We start from the raw sequence: 22,349 nt of genomic DNA, 5'->3' as shown, positions 1-22,349 counted from the left end.
CAGCCTCCCTCACAGCACTGACTCAGGAGGTAAAATGTTCCCAGTGCTGCCCCTTGGGTGTTGGGAGCCTTCCAGCTGGGAACACGCTGGGAGTCTGAAGGGCTGTGCTGCAGCAGACACATCTGGCACATGGAGATGGATCCCCTGACTGGTCTATCTGTTAGATCTGGGCACTTCAGGGCATTTTTTTTTTTTTTCTTCTTGGCACTTGCTTCCTCTGTTTTGAGTCTTACCAGTCATTTTCTTCTTCAAAGCAACATATGGAAATGGTTTGGGATGTGCCCATAGCAAACTGGTTCTGCACTGGGGACTGTTTCACAGGGCTGACGTCAGCCAGACCAAAGCCTCCACAGGCCACGTCTCAGGGTCCACAGGGGTTCTGAGCCCGTGACTCATGGTGGGGTCAGAGCAGGAAGTTCAAGCACTGTCTTTCAGACTCTTTTTGGATCATATCAATTCCTTGCTGTGGTTCTTTACCACCTTTAATGTGGCCAAATGACAGATTTTCGCGCTCATCCAGAGGTTCAGACTCCCTGGCAAACACTGCACTGCTGAGGGACAAGTGTCATTCTGTCCCTGCATGCAGGTACACTGAAGTGTCACACTGAAAGCTGTCAGGATCCAGAGTTTGACCTGGAACCCAGATTTCCTCAAATAATCTGTTGTTAAAAGAGAACATATTTTTGCGTGTTTTTGGTTTCTAATCTATGGATCTTCCTATGAATCACTGTGTGGTGCTGTGAGCCAAGGTGTGCAGCAGTAAGAGAGGGTTATTTTCAGTGCTAGTTAAATGAAATACAAGGAGCCATGCCCAAAGGGTACAGTGTGAACTCTACCTCTGGCACCTCATGGTGCACAGTGAGCTCACAGGTTTAAATTCCACCGATTTTCTGATGTAGATTTCAGGGCTGTTTGGGATAATGGCAGCTTCTGTTTGTAGGTGAAACCTTTCTGTACCACTAAAACTACTTCTTTCCCCATTTGCTCCACCTCAAGACAGCACACATGCTGCAGTCACTCTGATCAGGAGTGTTCCAGGTTGTCCTCTGCCCCTTTAAAACCCCATTTGTACCTCAACAGTGACGGGCATGCAGCATTGAACACCCAAAACTGTGTTTGTGTGACAAAACCATTGGCTGCTCCATTCTGCCACTGGTTTGATTCACTTGGTTTCAACCCCAGAGGCTGCTCCAGGGCTGTGGCACCTCAGAACAGGGTCCTAAGTTGGGTGGTGATTTCAGTAGAAGGCCCTGGCACTCCAGCTCCAGCTCCACTGTTAGTTTGGCTGTCACTGACATTTCAAGCAGCTCACTGTTCCATGCACACAGCAGGGGTGGGTGACGTCTGTGCTCTTACTTCCCACCTTGGCTCACACACTCTTTCCCCCTGAGCTCTGCTCTGCTCTCCAGCAGCCACAGAAGAACCCTGGGCAGAAGATTGCTCTGTGAGAAATGGATTCATGGAGTTGTCTGAAATGAAAGTTCAGTGGGGATAGTGCTGATGGTAATGCCAGTTCCTTACTCAGGAATGTTTAATTAGATGGTTAAGACCAGGATCTGACTGTAATTCAGACCAAATGGAACAGGGCTTTGTTTGCTTTTAATTTCCCTTACATCTTCGGCGGTGTGAGAATTCACACGTGGGGACACAGGAGCATCAGCTCCTGGAAGTGTGATTTAACTTGGAGAGATCAGCAGTGCTGACTCACCGGGGGAAGCTGTGTCCAGTGAACCTGGGCTGCCTTCACAAGGCTCCTCCTGAAAGTTCTGTTCCCCTCCTCGTTCTCCTGGCTCCAGGACTCCAGCAGGGATTGCGTCAAGTACAACAGAATACTTGTTTCCCTAAGAAAGAGGAGGTTGCAGAACAGGTTTTACACACTGGGCCGAGCTTTGTTGCAGATGGGATCTATCCCAAAACAGCACCGGGACTTGTCCAGACAAGGAGGAGTGAGATACACTAGCAGGCAGCTTGTAAAGAAAAAAAAAAAAAAAAGGAGAGGTAAAAAGCCGAAAAAGAAATGTGTAGGTGGGAATGCAGATGAGTTTTTGTGGTGTTCAGAAGCTTCCAGTAGTTTTGAGTTACAGAAGGAAATGTCCTAAAACCAGGTGAGCAAGTAACTGGGTGTTTTGATGCTGTACTCTGACAATGATTCACGAATATTAATTACTTATTTATATTCTTTGTAAAAGTACCAGCTTTGAACTTAATGTCAGAAGTTCCTGAACCCTGGCTTCCAACTAACCCAGATCAGATAGAAGCTGTCAAAGATTTGGGGAATGTGAGCTCAGGGGCTGGACTGGGTCTGTCACAATTGCAGGTCCAAGATCTACACCCAAGTTATTACTCTTTATTTCTTTAATATAAGAACTAATAAATGAGACACCCCTACAACAGGTAGTTCCTGATGGTTTGTGTGTCACTGCACAACCACCACTGTGTTCCTATATCAAAATATACATTAAACTGTCGCTATTGAGAGTAATTTTCAGTGTATATTACGTGATTCTCCCACATTTGTTAAGCACAAGCGAGCGTTGGCTGAAATGATGTAACATTAGAGTAAAAAGTTCAGTTCTGTGTTGCAAGATCAGCAAATGCACAATTCAGGGTTCATTTTTAGGGATCATTTCTCCTTCCCGAGCCCAGAGATGGGCTCTGCCTGTGCCAGCACAGCCCGGATATTCCGTGACTTACTTTAAATTTCTTACAGCTGGGAGTAGACAAACTGAAGGGAGTCAAAGGGCTCATCTCAGCAATAAAGACACATTAAATAATTCCTCACGCGGACTCGCATCGATTATAGTGAAATCTTTGCCAAACTCGAATATCGTTTATTTCCCTCCATCTGTAACAGTCTCTCTCATCTTTTAACTGGGTCCTTTCCAGACGGCGGGTCCCGTTCTCCTCAGGGCATCCCTCTCCTCCCGACCATTCCCATTCTCCTCAGGGCATCCCTCTCCTCCCGACCATTCCCGCTCCCCTCAGGGCATCCCTCTTCTCTCAGGGTTTCCCTCTCCTCTCGCCATTCCCTCTCCTCTCAGGGTTTCCCTTTCCTCTCGCCATTCCCGCTCCCTTCAGGAGATCCCTCTTCTCTAAAGGTTTCCTTTCCCTCTCGCCATTCCCGTTCCCCTCAGATCCTTCTCCTCTCAGGGTTTCTCTTTCCTTTCGCCATTCCCGTTCCCCTCAGATCCTTCTCCTCTCACAGTTTCTCTTTCCTTTCGCCATTCCCTCTCCCCTCAGGGTTTCCCACTTCTCTCGCCATTCCCGCTCCCTTCAGGAGATCCCTCTCCTCTCAGGGTTCTTCTTTCCTTTCGCCATTCCTGCTCCCCTCAGAGGATCTTTCTCCCCTCAGGGTTTCCCACTCCTCCCGCCATTCCCGCTCCCCTCAGGGGATCCCTCTCAGGGTTTCCCTCTCCTCTCGCCATTCCCGCTCCCCTCAGGAGATCCCTCTCAGGGTTCCCCTCTCCTCTCGCCATTCCCGCTCCCCTCAGGAGATCCCTCTCAGGGTTTCCCTCTCCTCCCGCCATTCCCGCTCCCCTCAGGGGATCCCGCTCCCCTCAGCGGACCACCCCCCCTCCACCCTTTTCCCGCCAGCCCCGCGCGCCTTAAAGCCGCAGGCTCCTCCCGCGCCGTTCCCCCGCCCGGGCCCGCGCCGCGCCCACCGTTGCCCCTTTAAGGTTACCGCGGCGACGGGCCCGGGCGAGAGCGAGGCGCATTGACGTCACGGCGGGCGGGGCCCGTCCGGCCGCTCGGTTTCCGGTGCCGCCGCTGCAGCGAGGCCGCGGCCGGGGCCGGGACGGGCGGGGGGTCCCGGCGGAGCCGCCGCAGGTGAGCGGGGCGGCGGCAGCGGCCGGGCGGCCCCGGGGCTGTGGCGGGGTCGGGGGGATGAGAACCGGGCGGGGGACGGGCGCGGAGCGGGAGGCTGCGGCCTTGGGGCGGGGCCGGCCCGGTCCGGCTGAGGGAGCGGGGCCGCGGCTCCGGGGCTGCTGTGAGGGCACCGGCGCTTTCTCGGGCCGGTATCCGAGGGGACCCCGCGGGGCTGTGGGGCGGCGCTTCCGGGCCTTTGGGCCGGTTGTACGGCCGCGGCTCCGTGTGCCCTGCCCCGGGGGTACCGGCTCCGTGCCTCCCCGGTGGCCCCGGCTCTGAGGCCGCAGCCCCGCGCTCTGTGAAGGCTGGGCGGCGCAGCCACGCCTTGGAGAGCTCGGGAAAGCTTCGGGAACGTGCCGAAAAAAAAAACCGGCTCGTAGAAACAGCGGAGTTTTCGTTTTGCCCGTGATATCGCATTTCCTGCACCGCTGTTGCCCTTCTCCCGTGACCCGTGGCCGCTCACGGAGCCTCCGGGGCCGCTGAATTAGCGCTGACCTTCATTAGCGCTGGCAAAACAAAAGGAGTCACTGGGGAACTTCTCGGCTCCTTTTTTTCCCAGCCCGTGGGAAGGCCACGCTTTTGTTTATGCAACGCACGCTACACGTGTGTATGTGTGCGTGTCCTTGAGCGGGGATTAAGTGTGACAAGAATGAAACCTGGTTGAAGTGTTGGTAATTCCGTGTTAACTCGAAGCCGTCTGTAATCTCCAGCGGCGGAATTCAGAGGAGCACGTTGCTACGTTGTCTCTGTGCCCTGGGTTTTCATGCTGCTTCCTCAGCAGGATAAAAACCGTGATGTGACTTCGGTGACTTGTCATTTCTCAAAATTATTTTGACTGAATCCTTTTTTTCCCTTTCAAAAGCTGATCCCGGGATCAACATATCTTACTGCATATTAATAAGCTGTTGCCACACTCCTTGTACCAGGTAACTTTATTTATATTTCATCCAAAAATGCCCTGAGAAATTCTTTCCTGTTTCTTTACCTCTCACAATGTTAATTTTCTTATGAAAAGATGGCGTGAAATGTGTGTCTATATACATGTATATGTAAAAAGCATATTTTAAAATGGTTTTATAACCTTGTGGTGGGTTCAGCCAGGCTAGATGCTAAGCACCCACCAAAACTGCTCCATCACTGCCCTCTTCAACTCAGCCACAGGAGGGAAATGTAAGGAAAGGCTCCTGGCCTGAAATAAGGGAGAGAACACTCACCACTTGCCATCATGGGCAAAACAGACTCTGCTTGAGGAAATTGGTAATAAATTAAACTAATTAAATTTGAGTAGGATAATGAGAAATAATGCCAGATCTTACAAACATCTTCCTGAGCCTCTCCCTTCTTTCCAGCCTTAGCTTTAGTCCTGATTTTCTCTGCCTCCCCTCACCCCAGAGGATGGGGATTGCAGTCAGTGTGTCACACGTTGTCTCTGCTGCTCCATCCTGCCCAGGAGAAGACTCCTCACACCTTCCCTGTGGGAGACAGTCCTCCAAGGGCTTCTCCAGTGTGAGTCCTTCCTGCAGGCTGCTCTCCAGCCTGCTTTCCCTTCCGTGGTCACAGCTCCTGCCAGAAAAGCACTCCAGCCCAGGATTCCTATGAGGTCACACTCCATGCATTGCCCTGCTCCCCTCTGGGGTCTTCCACAGGGTGTGGGTGGATCTCTACTCCCCCATGGATCCCTGGGGGCTGTGGGTGGATCTCTGCTCCCCCATGGACCTCCAGGGGCTGTGGGTGGATCTCTGCATCCCCCATGGATCCCCAGGGGCTGTGGGTGGATCTCTGCTCCCCCATGGACCTCCAGGGGCTGTGGGTGGATCTCTGCATCCCCCATGGATCCCCAGGGGCTGTGGGTGGATCTCTGCATCCCCCATGGATTCCCAGGGCTGTGGGTGGATCTCTGCTCCCCCATGGATCCCTGGGGGCTGTGGGTGGATCTCTGCTCCCCCATGGATCCCTGGGGGCTGTGGGTGGATCTCTGCTCCCCCATGGATCCCCAGGGGCTGTGGGTGGATCTCTGCATCCCCCATGGACCTCCAGGGGCTGTGGGTGGATCTCTGCTCCCCCATGGACCTCCAGGGGCTGTGGGTAGATCTCTGCTCCCCCATGGATCCCCAGGGGCTGTGGGTGGATCTCTGCTTCCCCATGGACCTCCAGGGGCTGTGGGTGGATCTCTGCATCCCCCATGGATTCCCAGGGCTGTGGGTGGATCTCTGCTCCCTCATGGACCTCCAGGGGCTGCAGGGCACAGCTGCCTCACCATGGGCTGTGCCACAGGCTGCCAGGGAATCTGTGCTCCAGGGCCTGGATCACCTCCTGCTCTGACCCTGGGGGCTGCAGGGTCGTTTTTCCTGTATATTCCCACTCCTTTATCGGGCTGAAGTAGCCATTTCTCCTCTCTGCTTAAATACATTGTCCCAAAGGCTCTGCCACTGTCATTGATGTCTCAGCCTGAAGCAGTGGCAGTTTTATGTTGGAGCTGTGTGGCATTGGCTCTGTTGGACATGGAGGAAGCAGCCAGCAGCTTCTCACAGAGCTCCCCTGTACTCCCTGCTGCCAAAATCTGGAAGTGGAAACCCAGTGGAAACAAACTGGAAAGGGAGGGAAAATCTGCTTAAGAACATTTTTTGAAAGCGTCATAGCTGAAGCCTTTTGAAAACCTGGCATCATAACAGATGTTTAAAGCTGTGCTCTTCATTATTTTCAGCTGAAGAGGTATTTTTGGGATTGCAGTGCATCCATGAAATAAGTGATGAGGTATGAGCAGGTTTGAATTACACAGGAGCTTTTTAGGAGCGATGCTGTAATCCGTGACTTCCGTTAGCGCACTCTGCCTTGGCATTTTGGCTTTGGCTTCAACCTGAACATGTTTCACTTCCGAATGCTGGTCATGCCTGGCCTCTCACATTTCCAGCTTCCACCCACCTCTCTCCTGGCCATCCCCATGACCCCACACAGACCATGCAGCTCCAGTCCTACAAAATCCTCAGCTGAACAGCAGCAAGTTCAGCTGGAATCTTCCCTGGCTTGGAGCACTCACAGGGCTTGAGTTGTTGAAGCTTTGTCAGCTCAACCAAATGCTTTTCCTTTTCTGCCTGTGGCTGTAGAGCCCCCAGAGTTTTGATTTCTGATTTCTTTCTGGGTGCTAAATAAGTTCACAGCATTTTCTTCAGCTTAGTTACTGCTCTGGTAGGTAAAGGTGTTTTTTTTTTGCTGTGGTATCAATAAGATAATGCAGCATATCTTTGTTGTGGGCAGCAGCATCTTTGTTTCCAGTAGTTATTTATTATTTAACCTTCTCCTTCTCTTCTCTTCAGCAATGGCAGCTTCCAGCAGCAGCAGCAGCGAGGAGGAGCGGAGCCTCCGGGAATGTGAACTTTACATCCAAAAACACAACATCCAGCAACTGCTGAAGGATTGCATTGTACAGTTATGCACAGTGAGACCCGAGAGACCCATGGGGTTCATCAGAGAGTACTTTGAGAGGTTGGAGAAGGTAAAAATACAGAATGGGAGGGAAGGAGGATGGAACAACTTATATTTAAACGTATCTTTGTCATTTAGGGGCTGAGCTGCAGATTTGACCAGTTGTTTTGACTGTTTGAAATTGGAAGCGGTGCTTTTGGAAAACAGATCCTGTTTTCCAGTAGTTTGTGCAGCTGTGTCATACCAAAGCCTGTAGGACAGAGCATAGGGTGACCAGGAGACTCACCCAGCTGGGATACAGCTGTGATCCCAGTTCAGTGCTTACTCAGGGAAGCTGACACATGGATGTGTCTGGAGCTGGAGAACTGTGGAGTTTGACCTTGCTGGACGCTGGTGAGGGCATTTGGATTCTTACATTGATCTCCAGTAATGTGGGTAGAGCACAGAAGTGGTGCCAGTGGCATTATCAGGGCCTAGCTGGAGTCAAATGGAAATATTTGCATTGCAGATCTCTGGAAAGGGAGAGCCTGTTTGTGCCATCTCCTGGGAGTTCAGTGTTGGTGTCCCTCTTGTGTTTGTCCTGAGGTCCCTTTGGTGTTTTGTTGTTGTTGGAAGCATTCTGGGATCTTGGGAATGGGAAGCATTCAGAGCTGAAACAGCCATTTCACCCTCTTCTGCCCTGTTAATTTTGTATATTGACATCTAAGCAGGTAGGAAAAGGAACTGCAATGGAAATGGGAAGATTAAAGGCTTGTGCAGAGGAAAGGTTGGATGCAGCTCTACTCAGAACATGGGATTAGTAAATGATGCAGCTGTGACCTTGTGCAGCAGTTGTTTGCAGGTGCTGCTCTCAGTACTTGCATGGAGAAGTTTGATATTTATCTTATTTTTTTGTTCTAGAGAGTTATTAATTGCTGATAAAACAAGAAGGAAATTAACACTGGAGATCATAAATATGTCTGGTGAAAACTGTGTTTTAATGGAAGTGTTCAGGATAAGTACTAGAAAATGACCAAGGGTTGCAGACTCCCTGCTATAACTCATAATTTATTTGGGGAACATTTTGCTTATAAAATGAAGAGCTGACCTTTTTTTTTTTTTTTTTTTTTTTTTGTGTGTATGTGTGTGTATCAGCAACAAAGCAGTGAATAATGAGATTCTTAAAAAATCCCTTGTTCCTGCCTGTTACAATGACTCCTTCATCTCCCTGGATTCTTGAGTTTTGAAGTACTGCTAGGTTGGGAATTTTAAAGTATCACCACAGGTAGCTATACACAAAATTTTACCAAATAAACTGCATTACTGTGCATAGAATAAATCCTAAACCAAACCATATATGGGGATATTAAATGGCATTATTTGGGTGCTTTTGTGCAGTGGATTTATGGCCAACATACAGTATTTAGGAAGTTAATTTGTTTTCTAGCAAGATAACAAGTCCAGCTCTGAATTTAATGACATGAATGTTAGAATTGAATAAGTTGATGATTTTATTCTGGTGCACATTTGCTCTCTGTGTGCTCGGTCAGCCTACACTGAAGCTGAAAATAAAACTGGTTAGGTAATGGGTTTTTTCCCCTTAAACTGCTCTCACGATTTTGGTCAGGGTCTTTTCTCATGGGTTCCAAGTGCCCTCTAGTGCAGCTGTAGCTACAAGTGAAACTGGAGCATTTTTTCCTTGCCTCCTGGGATTTAAAACTTGCTGCAGCCTCCTCTGGGTGGTTTCTCCACTCAGCCTAGCCCATGACATCCCATTACCCAGGTGAGGTGGTACCTCACAGCTCTCAGGTGCCAGAGCTGTGAACATCCTGTGCTGGGCAGGAAACTCCTGACATCCTTCTCTGGAGAGCACAGATGTCCAGGAATGTTATTAACCAGCTCCAGCCAAGTCCTCTGCTCTGCTACAGCAAAAATGCCTGAAATTCACTGTGCTTCACCTCCCCAAATCCTGGCTTTTACATCTGTAATAAAGCAGAGCAACTTTTCAATGTGCTTCCTAAATTTTCCTCTCTCTGACTGTATCTCACCTCAAGTTTTTTTTATAAGATGGATTTTTTTTGAAGGAGCACCATTGAAAGCTGAAGTGAGCTTGCTATTTTCTCTCTCATTCTCTTGACAAGTCATCTCTTCCACTGCACACAAACAGAGCTGATTCACTGGCATGTTATTAAAATATGTTGAAGAAATTTAAACATGCTTTAGAATTTCTGTTCAGAAACATCAAAATTGCTGCCTCCGAGAAAATTACAGCGACTATAGGAATTCAAATGTCCTCTTCTGGGTTATGAAAGCTGTTAGCTGAATCTAATTACTACTCATTGATTGTATAAATGGTTTTATTTTATCTGTTTATGGTGTGCTAAGGCCTGTGTTCTCTTTGCTGTGCAAACACGTCGGGTAATACCAATACCTGCTAAAAGCTGTAATAGCTCTCCAGCACTGGCCTGGGCTGTGTAATGCAGCTTGAGCTATGGAAATTTAATGTGGGGATCATTATTGCAGCCTGCCAGATGAATCCTGCCTCTTGGACATGACTGTCCTCTGGAATAAGTGCCTGCCTGAAATACTGTGTGTGATGCAGTTATGTGCACATCAGGCTTTACAGAAAGCTGGAATTAGTGTGAGGGACATGTAGTCACTGTCCCTGTTCCCTGCCACCTGACCTGCAAAGATACCTAAATATTTTCCCATTTTCCTAAATGTTTCTTTTGCAAAACAAGCTACTTTAGGAGAATATACTGTGCAATTGTGAATTTATGGCAGAGCTTTTGAAAAACGCTTTTATAGCTTCTGAATGTTTAAACGTTTAAAATACGATATAAATTAAATGCTAATTAACCAGGAGAAGTTGAGACTGTGTCTGGTGCAATGACAATTAGCAGGTTTTACAGTGTGAAATTGTGAAGGTCTTCTTCAGTAGCTGCTAGACTTAATTCTGGGTATGTGAAGTGTCATCACTTCAGTATTAGGTGTAATAATTGAAATGGACGTCATAAACATTTGGTGTTTGTCAGGGAGAATAAGGCTTGCAGTTTGTGACTGACACTGAAAACTGTGAACTGCCTCATCAGCTGAAAGACAAGGATCAACCCTTAGATGTAATAAATAGGTTTAGGAATAAAGTTCACCTTTCTCAAATCCTGGGAATGTTTGTACTGATGAGTACAGAGCAATTTGAGTGTCTTTATCCATTATATGTTTATTATGAGGAGTTTCCAGGCTTGAACAAACACTTTTCCCTCATAAACACTGGCTAAATCCAAAGGTATGTGAGAGTAACAACTGCCACTCTTTCTTTAGGTCTTACTGCAATTTTTCTCTGATCTATTGGTTTAATAAATGGGGTTTAGTGTCAGAAATTGTAGAAGGTATCTATTAAAGAGATGAAAACAGATTATAGGATGTCATGGCAGAGGGTTGTCTGGCAGTGTGTAATACGAATATCTGGAGATTTATGGTTTAGTTGATGCAGTGATGTTTGGAGCTGATGATCTTGGAGGTCTTTTTTAACCCCAGTCTATGGTTCTATTCTATGATTTGTCTCAGGGGAATCTTCTTGGTGAGTGGGTGTACGGACTATTTAGAATAACTGGTGTATTTTGCATTAATTAACATTAATTAATTACATTAAATTACATTATTTTACCCACCCGTGACTTGTTTCTGTGTCCATCCCCTACCTTACAATACTAAAAAGAAAAATTGATATTACATTTTGGGTCAGACAGAAGTTACCAGTTACATTTTTTTGTGTTAATGCAGTTTCCTTCTCACTGAGTGGAGCATCGCCCTGAGGAGTCTCTTGAAGAGTGTTTTGATAACAGCTCCCTCACTAAATGCTGCTGAAGTGCTTCAATTTCTGATCACAATATTTAATATTTTATGTGATACTGGAAAAAACCCAGCAGCTGGTGTTCACTTATTTAAAAAGTGTCTTTTTTAATGGGTTAAGTATTTTGTATGTGAACAAACATGTTCTGTGGTTGATGGTGAGGCAGTTTACACCAAACACTTATTACTGCTCAGGCTATTTTTATTTCATCTCTGTTGAGACTTGTTCCTCTAAAATCAGAGGACAGAAACGAGTTTTAAATACATTTTGCTCCCGTGGCTGGGAAATGTGGCACCACTTTATCAATGGGAGGAGAGCAGGAAGTGAAACGTGAGGCGGAGGAGCTCCTTGGCTCTGGGAGAGGGGGAATGGAAACTCCCAGGAATGGTTATCCCATGGCCCTTCCCTCAGGCTGCTGGTGTCATCCAGAGCCTCACTGCCCAGCTGGGATCAAGGACACTGGGACAAACCCAGCTTTTACAAGCTCTGGGAGAACAGATGAGGCCTTGTTCTTTTACAGAATGTCCCAAACCTCTGTTTCCTAATGCTGGGAAAGTCATTTGAGCTGTTATGATGTCAGTGCTCTGACTCCAGGGCTGCCTGTTTTGTTTTTAATCTGATTTTAGCTGATTGAGGTGAATCTTTCAAAGAATCAAATTTCTGTGTGTCAAGTTAATTAGAAGTTGTGTTATTATGAGTACCCTGGTCTTCTACAGTATCACTACAACACTAAGTAACTGAGGGAAATAAGGAAAACAGGTAACCTTGTGCAAGGTTTGCATGTGGTTTGCATAAAAAAATCCCCCTTTGGCCTCCAGCATCCTTCCTCCAGCTCTTTTGAAAGCAGTGTTCATGTTTCTTTCTCCTAAAATAAACGTTGGTAATGAGTATCAAGTTGGTCCATGACTCGACCTCTTTCAAAAGCTTCTCATGTGACACGAATTCCTGAGGAATTGCTCCTGTGTCTTTCAGCTCCAGAAAGGCTTTGACACCTCGCAGCTGAGAGGAGGAACTGGGTTTGCAGCTGGGAAAGTGCCTTCAGCATTTGAGGAATGTCCTCATCACCTGTTCAATACACTGGCAGAGACCAGAATCAACTTGTTCACACTGATAGTTTAAGAACTGAAGGATAACTCAATAAAATAAACACCATTGTGCTGGGACTGGTGTAGGAGTGAGAGGCACATGTACCATGTGTTTGAAAGGCCTTTGATCTCGGCTGCTGCAGTCTCCTGTTTGCCTTAATGTGGGAATAATGGTACACAGGAAGCTCCCTGGTGTTGGCAGGCTGGGCTGGAACATGATACATGGCTGCCTTTTTTTTTTTTTTTTTTCACTTTGGATTATGTGACACAAACACTTCTTCCTTCCTGTTTAGGAGGAAACCAAGCAGTTGTTGAATCAGCTGAAGTCTGGTTCTCGCTCCGACTCCCGGGAGGATGAGATCTCCCCTCCTCCTCCCCTCAACCCCGTGGTTAAATATCGATCACGACGTGGGGCCATCAGTGCAGAAGTCTACACAGAAGAGGATGCTGCCTCTTATGTTAGAAAGGTGCTCTGACTCTTAAACCTTGCTCAAAATTACATCCACGATCCAGGAGTTTATGTGAACCCACCTTCAATCCCTCTATCCAGCTCCTGGAGCCTGTTATGTCATAATTGCTGTAAAAAGCAGACCTGTGTGTGTGGCTGTTTAACTGAGGACAGAATAACCTATCATGCAATTAAACCATGCAGGCATTACTTAGACCTGTTCCCTTTGAAGTCATGTGAATTTAGATGTGCATATATTATTTAGATATATTACATATAATGTGCTTCAGTTATTTGGCAGCTGCAACAACATTTGGCCTCATGGCAGAGCAGGCTTGCTGCTGTTCCCAGGAAAACACAGGCTGAACAGATACTTGTCCTCTTGCAAAAAAAAACTTACAAAGTGAGCATGGAATTATGCTTTTCAGTTGCATCAAATAATATAAGACTATATTTTCCTTGTGTTCAGACTGTCTGTAAACATTGACTATATTTGGGGTTGTATTTATAGTGCTTGAAAGAAAATGGAAAAACTCCACCAGTGTTTTGTAGCAATTTAAGTTGTTTATTTACCATGGGAAATGCAGAAATTTTTCGTGACGAAAATGAACCATTTGCTTTCTCTGCTTCTCTCCTAGGTTATTCCAAAAGATTATAAAACCATGGCTGCTTTGGCAAAAGCAATTGAGAAGAACGTGCTGTTTACCCATCTTGATGATAATGAGAGGAGGTAGGAGGAAATCTTTGTGGGGTTAAGGTTTGTGGAGGTGCAATCTGCAGTGGTCAGTGGGACCACAGAGCTGCAGGAGCAGCAGTGATGGGTTGGGGGTACAGGTGTGTGGAGCTGTGCAGGTTTTTGTCTGATTTTGGTGTCCTCTCCTTCAGTGACATCTTCGATGCGATGTTCCCCGTCACTTACATTGCAGGAGAGACTGTCATCCAGCAAGGCAAGTGCCAGGGTTTGCTCTGGGGAATCATTTGGGGCTGGGGAGCTGGCTCTGCTCCAGTGCTCTTGCTTTGTGTTTATTTTTTAATGTGAAAGCAGGGTCACTGCAGCCACACAATTTCTTAGTGTGTTCCCCAAATCAGTTCGTATTGAAGTGAGGAGTCAGAGCCACTGGAGGATGATGTGGCCTCCTTGAAGAGATTATCTGTTGGGAATATTGTGCTTTGATGACTCTGAGGAACGTTATGTCAATTTATGGATCTGGTTCACCTTTCCAGTAATGCTGGAATTGCTGCTGATCTCGTGGGAACCAGTAGATGTCCCCTTTCAAGGGGCTGAGAGGAGTGTGAAATCAGCAAAATGTGATGTTTCACCCTGAAAACTGTGCAAAATTTGTCAACCTTGTTGGAGTCTAAACATCAAAGTGGGCAGAGGTGCCAGTTCTTTCTTAGTATATTCAGTTTAGTATATTAAATTTTTTTTCTGTTCTTTAGGTGATGAAGGCGATAACTTCTATGTTGTTGATCAAGGAGAAATGGATGTAAGCATTCCTGGTAGTTTATTAATGGCATATTCCTGGCAGAAGAACGTTCTGATATTTGTAGGCCTCTGCAGACCCTACCTTTGGCAGCTTTTCTCATTTTAAGGTCTTACTTACAGAAGTTTGTTTTGCTGCTTAACAGCTCAGTCTGGCTGCACAGACCGAGTTTCAAAACAAATGATTGGGACACAATAAGATGTTTTAGCCTTGCAGGGTGGAGTTGAGGTGTGGGGCAGGCTTTAAGAACAACCAGACTTTTTAATTTTCCAGCCCAGCTCATTCATAGCTCTTTAGGACCCAGACCTTGTTGAGATGTTATTTCTCAGGAGTCTGTGTGTGTAGAGTCTGTGCAGCAGATGTAGAAGAGAATCCCTTTGTCAGTGAAAACACAAATTGTGCAGGGGTTGGAAGCGGTGATAAAACCCTGAAATGATCGACCTCTGCAGAGATGTGAGAATTGCCTTTTACTCCCAAGGGAAATAGAGGGCAGCAGGAAGCTGAGGTGTGTCTGAACATGCTCTGCCTTCCAGGTTTACGTGAACAGTGAGTGGGCCACCAGTGTGGGTGAGGGTGGGAGCTTTGGAGAGCTCGCCCTCATCTACGGCACCCCCCGAGCTGCCACCGTCAAAGCCAAGACCAACGTCAAGTTGTGGGGCATTGACAGGGACAGCTACAGAAGGATCCTGATGGCAAGTATCTGTCAAAACCCTGATTTATGCTTTGCGGGGGTTATGTGGTGCCTGTCCTTGTGCCTGTCCTTTGCTGGAGTTATTTATTCCAAATCCTGCTATCTCTTCAGTAATCAGAAAGCTGATTACTCAACGTGCATCTCTCAGGCACAGGGCAAGGGGGAATCTTGCATTAGTGAGCAAAACAATGCCAGTATTAAACTGAGCAGAGAGTTTAATAAGGCTGCAGTAAATGCTGAGTACTTTAGGAATGTTGCTCAACTGGAATATTACTGAGACAACACAATTTCAAAACATTTCATCTTGTGGGTTTGGGGTCTGTGAAACAGAACACTGTGTGCCTGGTCAAAGTTGTTTGTGTCTGGAGTTTTATTTCGAGTAGAAAGAAAACTTACTTTGTGTCCTTTCCTTTTTTTTTTTTTTTTTTTTAATAGGGAAATACTTTGAGAAAGAGAAATATGTATGAGAAATTCCTTAGTAAAGTATCTATATTGGGTAAGTGAGAAGATTTTTGTTCTGGAGTGGAATCAGTTGCCACATTGTAATGAAGCTGTTACCCAGCATTATGATGATTACAGGCTGTTGTGGTAATTCATCACAACTGCTTCTCTGCATCAGAATAACTCTTAATTCAGGCCTTGATCACTGATGCACACAGATGCAGCCAGAAATACGCTGACCTCTGTGTAAATACAGAGCAAAAGGTGTAATTTATGCTTTGAGTAATCACTCCAGTAGTGAAGTGAATTCTTAACTCCATAGAATCCCTGGACAAGTGGGAACGTCTCACTGTGGCTGATGCCTTGGAACCGGTACAATTTGAGGATGGCCAGAAGATTGTGGTCCAGGGAGAGCCAGGAGATGAGTTCTTCATTATCTTGGAGGTAAGCAAGCTCAAAATCAAAAGTTCAGAACTTGACTTGTTTTTTTTATTGTGTCCCTAAGCAGGCCCTTGGAGAAGAACAAAACATAAGAATGTACTTCCAGAGAATTCCTAAAGAAACATCATCTTGCTGGACATGCAGTAACTTGGGATTTATTTTTGCCTTTTTCACAAGTGATACTTGCAGGAAGAAAATAACAAGTTTCTGACTGAAAGATTATCTTTTTGAGAGTAGAGACCTGTTCTAGGTAGCTTTTAATGCTTTACTAGTGTTGTCATTGTCTTCTGTCCGGTGGTTTGTGTTTTTTCTGGGGTTTTTGCTAGTCATACTATAATATTCCTACTGTTATGAGGAAAACAAGGAAGAAGTCACTGCTGTGGATATATAAATGTTCAAGATGTTTTATGCTTAGAGAGGAGAGGAGCAGTTCTTGTACAGCAGTCAGGTGAACTGTGCAAGGACTGTGAAGTGGTTTTTTAAATGAGACATCATTATTTCTGGAAAACAGCTGATTCTGTGTGAAATTCAGTGTTTGGGGTGATGCTGGGAATTCCAGTTGTTTGACTGCTGTCATTTATTGAAGGGCACAGCTGCAGTGTTACAGCGCCGGTCAGAAAATGAGGAATTTGTTGAAGTGGGCAGACTGGGACCTTCTGATTACTTTGGTGAGTTATGTTGTGACAACTGTGGCTCCAGACACCACTGTCACCATTTTGTCTGTGCTGTGTCAATGGTAGAGATGAGATGGATTTGTTTAATTACTGTTTTGGACTCCTGTGGTTGCTCTCAGTGCCAGGTGAATATCAGAGTCACTTGGCACTCAGGTGTGCACACAGGATGTGATCCTTCCATCACTACTTTACTGTAAAAGATGATTTGGCCTGACCTCCCTGCCCTGAGCAGAGCTAAGTTTGAGATGACTTCATATTCCTCAGGGCTGTGTCCAGTTGAATTTCCTGTATCTCCAGGGATGGAGAGCTGACAGCCTCCCTGGGCAGTTCCTTTCTCTGTCTAACCAGCCTTGTTGTGGAGAGGTTTTTCCCTCATGCCTGACAAGAATTTCCTGTTCTGCAGCCTGTTGCTTTCTCTCTGTCTTTCCCTGTGCAGTCTGGGTTTGTCTTTGTAGTCACTCTCTACACAGCAGTAAGATAAGAAAATTCCTTCTTGGCCTTCTGTTCTCCAGGTCAGAAAGGAACCTGGTCAGAACCTCTCCCTCTCAAAGCCCCTAACATTTTTCTCATGTTTTAGGTAGTTCCTCTTGCTAAATCCTTTTGGTTGTGCAGGTTTTCAGCTCTGTAGATGATGTGAGCAGCAAACCCTCTCTTGCAAGGCCTGAATTGGGATGGACTCGAGTGCTTGGGCTCTGCCCAAAGGCCTGCTTGGCTCAAGATCTAGGACTAGACTTCACTCTGTGTCATTTCATATTTTCTAATACTTCCCTCTGTGTTCTCTTGTGTTCTCCACTCTAAAACTAAGTATTATCACAGTCACTGTGTTCAGGTGCTGCAGGCTTTTCCTTCAGGGGTTTAACTCTCCCTTAAAATCTCCTTGTTCTTTAGCAAGCCTCTCTTTTGGAGGCTGCTGAGTTCAGGAGTTTTAACTGGGCACAGAGGAAAAGTTTTCCTCATTTCTTTTGAACATCCCTTCTGATAATGCAGCCAGAAGTGTTCTCCAAGGAACACCGAGTTCTTCCTCAGTCCTGAACACGGAAAGAACTCCAGTCCAAAACCAAGCAAACAAAACCCCAGAGTTGCTGCTGTGGTTTCTTCCATGCTTCTTGTAGGAATGTTAGGAGTTGTTTCTGCTGCTGATAACGGGGGCTTGCTGAAAACTTCATTTCCAGATATGTTGTTCAGCAGTTGAAACAAAGCTTTTGGTGTGTTTGTGCAAACCTTAAGACATGGGGATCCAGTGGGACTTAAAAATGCTCATTTTCCACAGCCCCATGATAAAGTTAGAGTCTTGATTCTGGCCAGCCAGCAATGGGTCAAAGGGTTCTGTCTGGTGCATGAATGTTTTATTTGTATGTTTACTTCAAAACCATGCTCTTGTTGTCCTGAGTTTCCTAGAAACACCAGAATTGAGCAGTACTATTAGAAAAATAAATACTTGTTGGCTAGGAAAATTACATGGTAAATTGAAACATTACCTTTCCTCAAACACACACAGCACTGAAAATTTTTTTAGGCTTTATTTTCAGAGAGACTTGACTGTGAACAACCTTTTTAAGAACAAAACCATCAAGTAGGCTTTTTTTTCTTTTTTAAATTACCTTTACAGCTGCTTTTAATGTAATTACTGTGTATTTGTCCCGAGCACCGCTAAAGCCTGAATTACTTCTCTGCGGTTTAAAGCGAAGAAGGGTAATTTCTTTGCCTCTTTTTTCCCTGTTGATTGGTGACTCTGTTGCCTGTTTGTGCTGCCCCAGGTGAGATTGCTCTGCTGATGAACCGTCCTCGTGCCGCCACCGTCGTGGCTCGTGGCCCCTTGAAATGTGTGAAGCTGGACCGGCCCCGGTTCGAGCGTGTGCTGGGCCCCTGCTCGGATATCCTCAAGAGGAACATCCAGCAGTACAACAGTTTTGTATCACTGTCTGTCTGAAACTTTCCTCCCCTGTCCAAGCCACGCTTCACGAAATGCAGACTGCTTCCTTCCCCTTGTGCAGAGCCACATCGCCGCTGGCATTCGCAGCTTCCTGTCCGGTTCAAAAACACACACACACAAAAAAAAAAAAAAAAAAAAAAAAAAAAAAAGAGAAAAAAAGGAAAAAAAAAATAAACTGCTTATCATGGCACTGTCATTAATTTAGAGCATATTATTTCTGTGCTCGCTGTCCCATTAAATTAATAGAAAAAGTTCAAATGGAGACGTTTTGCTTCTCTCTGTGCACCAGTGTCCAACTCAGGCCAGTGCAGCCTTGCTTCAGCAAGGGAGAGACCTCCTGGCACCATGCCATTGCCATAGAGTGAGGAGGTGACAGTAAAAAGGGAGAGGGAAAAAAAGTTCTTTTAAAGGCATTTCTCAAATTATTGGACAGATTTTAAGGCTGTGGTCATCACCTGCTGTATTTCTTTTCACATGAGAGCTACCCTTGTAATTGAGCTTCTCGGGGCTTGGGGTTTTCTGGGTTTTGTTTTCATTTTCTGGGTACTGTAATCCTAGGTTCAATCGTGAGGCATCAGCTGCTAAGAAAGCCACAGTTGGAATTTACCAGTATAATTGTTCCTGTGTCTGCTGGTTTAAGATTGCTTAGTTCTGTTCTTGTCAAGTGTAACTCAAAAGCTTTCCAGGTTAATAGTTCAGTGAACTACTGCAGTTGTTGATCCATTTGCTGACTTGCCGCAACTGATCTTGTTCACTTGTTCTTTCTCCAGCCATAGATTTGCCATTTAAAACTCTTCCTGTTCCAAGTGGCAAGAACCAAATGCTACATGAAATGTCTGACTTTGGTCTCTAGTACATAGGTTGGTGTAAGAATGGTGCAGCTGTCCAGCTGTTAGTACTGTTTGAGTGCTTAGCTTGGTGTAAAAGTCAAAAGCAAACATTTGATTTTCCCTGTGAATTGTTCTGTTAATCCTCAGTTGACTTTTAAAAAAAATCACCATCGGTTCAAGTGACCCTTTGTTACCAGGGAAAATAAATGCTGAGTGTTTTGGCCAGGATCAGTTGCAGGTACAAGATTGCTGGTCTGTAAAGCTCCATTATTCTTGATAGAGAATGTGAGGCAGAAAAACTGAATGTTTGAACTTTCCTGCAACACTCAGTTGTTTTAAGTTCTTAAAGCTGTCAGTTCATTATTTTAAAGGTGGTTCACTATGAATCCAGTTCAAAGCCAAAAGGTGCATTCTCTTTTCTTGCTTATGGAATTTCCACCACACTCATTTCATCCCTTTTTTTTGGTTTTTTTTTCCAAGTTCAATCTGTTGCGGAGTCTTAAATGTATTTCAGTATTTCCCAGCTTTGTGTTCCATTAATCTGTGCTCACCAAGACTTCCCCAAAGTTTTTACTGAATTCCACAGTTCAATAATGGTAGGCAATTTTTAAGGTTTCCTTTAAACTGTAATTTATATCAAGTAGCATAGGTTTGTATTTGGGAGTGACAGCAAGCAGTTTGGCATTTGTTGTGCAACTACTTTAACGATGGAGCCCTCATTTTATTTCCTTTCTGAGGTGGAGTGGATGCAAATCCAGCATTTTCCCAGGCATGGAGAGAATCAGGAAGAGTCTGCCAATTGATGGAGAATAATGCTGAAGGTATCAAGCCTTTACAAAAGGTTTCAGGGTATTTCTGAAACTGAAATCCCAAGAAGGGGATTGAAATGCTTGTGGTTTGAGTTCTCTATTCACAAGATGTTGAATAGAGGATTTCTGCCAGAGTCCTTAAGGCATAAGCAAATGCTACCTTTTTTTGGTTCTTTTTTTTTTTTCTTCCTTTTTGTTTGTTTTTTTTTGGTAAAACTTTTTTCTTAAGTTTTGACTCTGCAGGTTTTTTTCTTCATATGTGTTCTTTGTGTTTTATTAAAGCACCAAAAACTGTGTAAACCAGTTAGAGCTCCACAAAAAAATGCACATTTTTTTAATATAAGGCTTTCTAATCAAGTTTCACTACTGCATCTTTTTAGCTTGCTGTTTACTCCCTTTTGTAGTTTTACCTACAAGATTTTAAGATAAATCAGCTAAGTCTGAGTTAAATATTAAACACAGTTATAGCTTTACCTTTGTGTGCAATTTCAATATGTTTGAAACCACAATCGGCATAGTTTTGCCTTAGCTAACATTCAGGGCTTTAGAAGTAATTTTTTGCTAGTCTATCTTCAGCAAATTGATGAAGTCTATTGCCCTAGGAAGCTATAGTCAACCAGAGGACCATTTTTGTATTGTTACCTGACTCTATAAGTCTGATTTACTGTATGTGCTAATATATTATATTATATTCCTTTTGTTATAGATTGTCCTAATGGCAGGTAAAGCAATAAAATGATTTAAATTCTTAAATGCAATCAGCCTCTTTTATTTTCTTCCCTGCCCCTTAACATCTCATTTTCCTTTGGCTTTAGAGGATGTGTTATGAATGAGGCAGCAGAAAATAAGCAGCTTAATGGATTATCTTGGTGTAGACTCCAGAGGGGTGAGTTCAGGTCCTGCCTTTCCCCTGGAGCCTGGGAATTCCTCTGCACTTGTACCTGTGTCCTGTTTGGCTCCTGGATACTTGCTGCTTTGATCTCTCCCAAGGTGTTAATTCCCAGCCCAGCCATGATTTTTTGGAGCTCAGGAGTTTTTTTTTTAAGTTGACTGCTCCCATCTCTGCAACCTCTTCATGAGCATGTGATGGATAATCATGAAAAAGTTGTGGTGGGAAATGGAAGAGGGGGATTTTCAACTGTGATGAAGTAGGAAAAAAATGTGAAGAGTGACCTGAAGCAGCTCAGACCTGGGTGTGTTTTACACCCAGCTCCAAGAAAGCTGAATCACCCACTTTGAAGGTCCACTAAAAATTTATCTGTCATGTAAAGGAGAATAAAAGTAAGAAGAACCCTGTTAGTGTAGCAGTCATTTAAACATCCGTGGGTTAGTTTCTTTCACCCTGCCCTCCCTTTCCCAATCCCCTCCACTGAAAATAACCATGCTGAAATCAGAACTTTTATTTCCTAAAGTGAAACTTTAAACTCTCCACTTCCAGCCTTATAACTGTAAATACATACTTTATAACGACAACTTTAAATTTAACTTATCTTCTGTTGCCATGTGCTTCCTGTTGGAGCAGCAAACAGTCATCATTCCATTCCAAATGATAGAATTAATTCTGGGTTTGTCCTGAGCACAAAACGTCACCAGTAGAGGGAGATAAAACTTTGGGAATTCAATGTCCTGGACAGAAATAACCAACAGAGAACACATGCTGAGATCAGGGAGTCAAATCCTCTTATTTTCATCTGTTCTCTATCCACAAGAGTTAAAAGGTCCTGAAGTCCCAAGAGTAAAAAGGTCAAGAATCTACTTGAGCCTGTTGAAAAGTGAAAAATGCAAGGGCTTGTCTGAACCACAGTTTGGGAGAGACTAAAGGAGCCTGGAGTGAGGTTTTTGGTGGGGTTTCTGTGGAGTTTTGGTGGGTTTATTGTGGGGATTTTTGTGGCCTCAGAATACTGGAGGAATTTCTTCTTTAAGAAACACTCCAAACTTCCTCAAACACACCCATGGGCACCTGTAGGACACACTCAGAGCAGAACTGCACCTCTCCTGTGGTTTTGCAGTTTGGAGCCAGGTGTGTTGTCAGATTATTGTGGAGTTAAATGAAGCACCAGCACAATCCCCTGTGGGAAACAAAATGAGCTTTGTTCCTTCCTTGCATCGTTCAGGCACTTGTTGGTGTCACTGAGCTCCCTTTAGGCCAGGCAAAATTCCAAAAATGAGCCTGTGGTGGTGCAGCAGCCTGCTGGGGTCCTGTTAAAATGCTGCCTGGCAGCTTTTGTGCAGGGATTTGGGGATCCTCTGGAAGGTGTGCAGTGCTGTAGGTGGGTTTTGTTTAACTTAAAGGTTAGTTTAGAATGAGTTTCTGGTAGATTGGTTATGGTGTGGGGTTTTTTGTTGGCTTTTTTCCCCCCCTTAAGGATGATAAATTATCAACAGAGTTCT

At 45.1% G+C, this 22,349-nt stretch overlaps 1 protein-coding gene and 1 long non-coding RNA gene across 4 annotated transcripts; one reads left to right on the top strand and one right to left on the bottom strand.

The window, feature by feature from the left end:
- Nucleotides 1-1,577: 1,577 nt before the first annotated feature.
- On the bottom strand, nt 1,578-3,822 carry LOC136369476 (uncharacterized). Its single transcript, XR_010745025.1, has 2 exons — nt 3,683-3,822; nt 1,578-1,841 (listed from the first exon to the last, which is right to left on the bottom strand). It is a non-coding gene; the product is annotated as an uncharacterized lncRNA (long non-coding RNA).
- PRKAR1A (protein kinase cAMP-dependent type I regulatory subunit alpha) lies at nt 3,725-20,716 on the top strand. Of its 3 annotated transcripts, none has more exons than XM_066332338.1 (12): nt 3,725-3,828; nt 4,730-4,793; nt 7,182-7,360; nt 12,501-12,674; nt 13,294-13,385; nt 13,541-13,602; nt 14,096-14,142; nt 14,673-14,831; nt 15,266-15,326; nt 15,594-15,715; nt 16,299-16,380; nt 18,144-20,716. In XM_066332338.1, the coding sequence occupies exons 3-12, from the start codon at nt 7,184-7,186 to the stop codon at nt 18,314-18,316; spliced, it is 1,149 nt and encodes a 382-aa protein (XP_066188435.1). In that variant the 5' UTR covers nt 3,725-3,828; nt 4,730-4,793; nt 7,182-7,183; the 3' UTR covers nt 18,317-20,716. The 3 variants fall into 3 exon arrangements, with proteins under 3 accessions (XP_066188435.1, XP_066188437.1, XP_066188436.1); XM_066332340.1 differs by having other exon boundaries at nt 14,673-14,839; nt 15,274-15,326; XM_066332339.1 differs by lacking the exon at nt 4,730-4,793 and having other exon boundaries at nt 3,731-3,828.
- The last annotated feature ends 1,633 nt before the right edge of the window (nt 20,717-22,349 follow it).

The sequence above is a fragment of the Sylvia atricapilla genome, chromosome 18, assembly GCF_009819655.1.
Source record: "Sylvia atricapilla isolate bSylAtr1 chromosome 18, bSylAtr1.pri, whole genome shotgun sequence".
Taxonomy (NCBI): domain Eukaryota; kingdom Metazoa; phylum Chordata; class Aves; order Passeriformes; family Sylviidae; genus Sylvia; species Sylvia atricapilla.
This window is presented reverse-complemented; position numbering and strand designations above follow the sequence as displayed.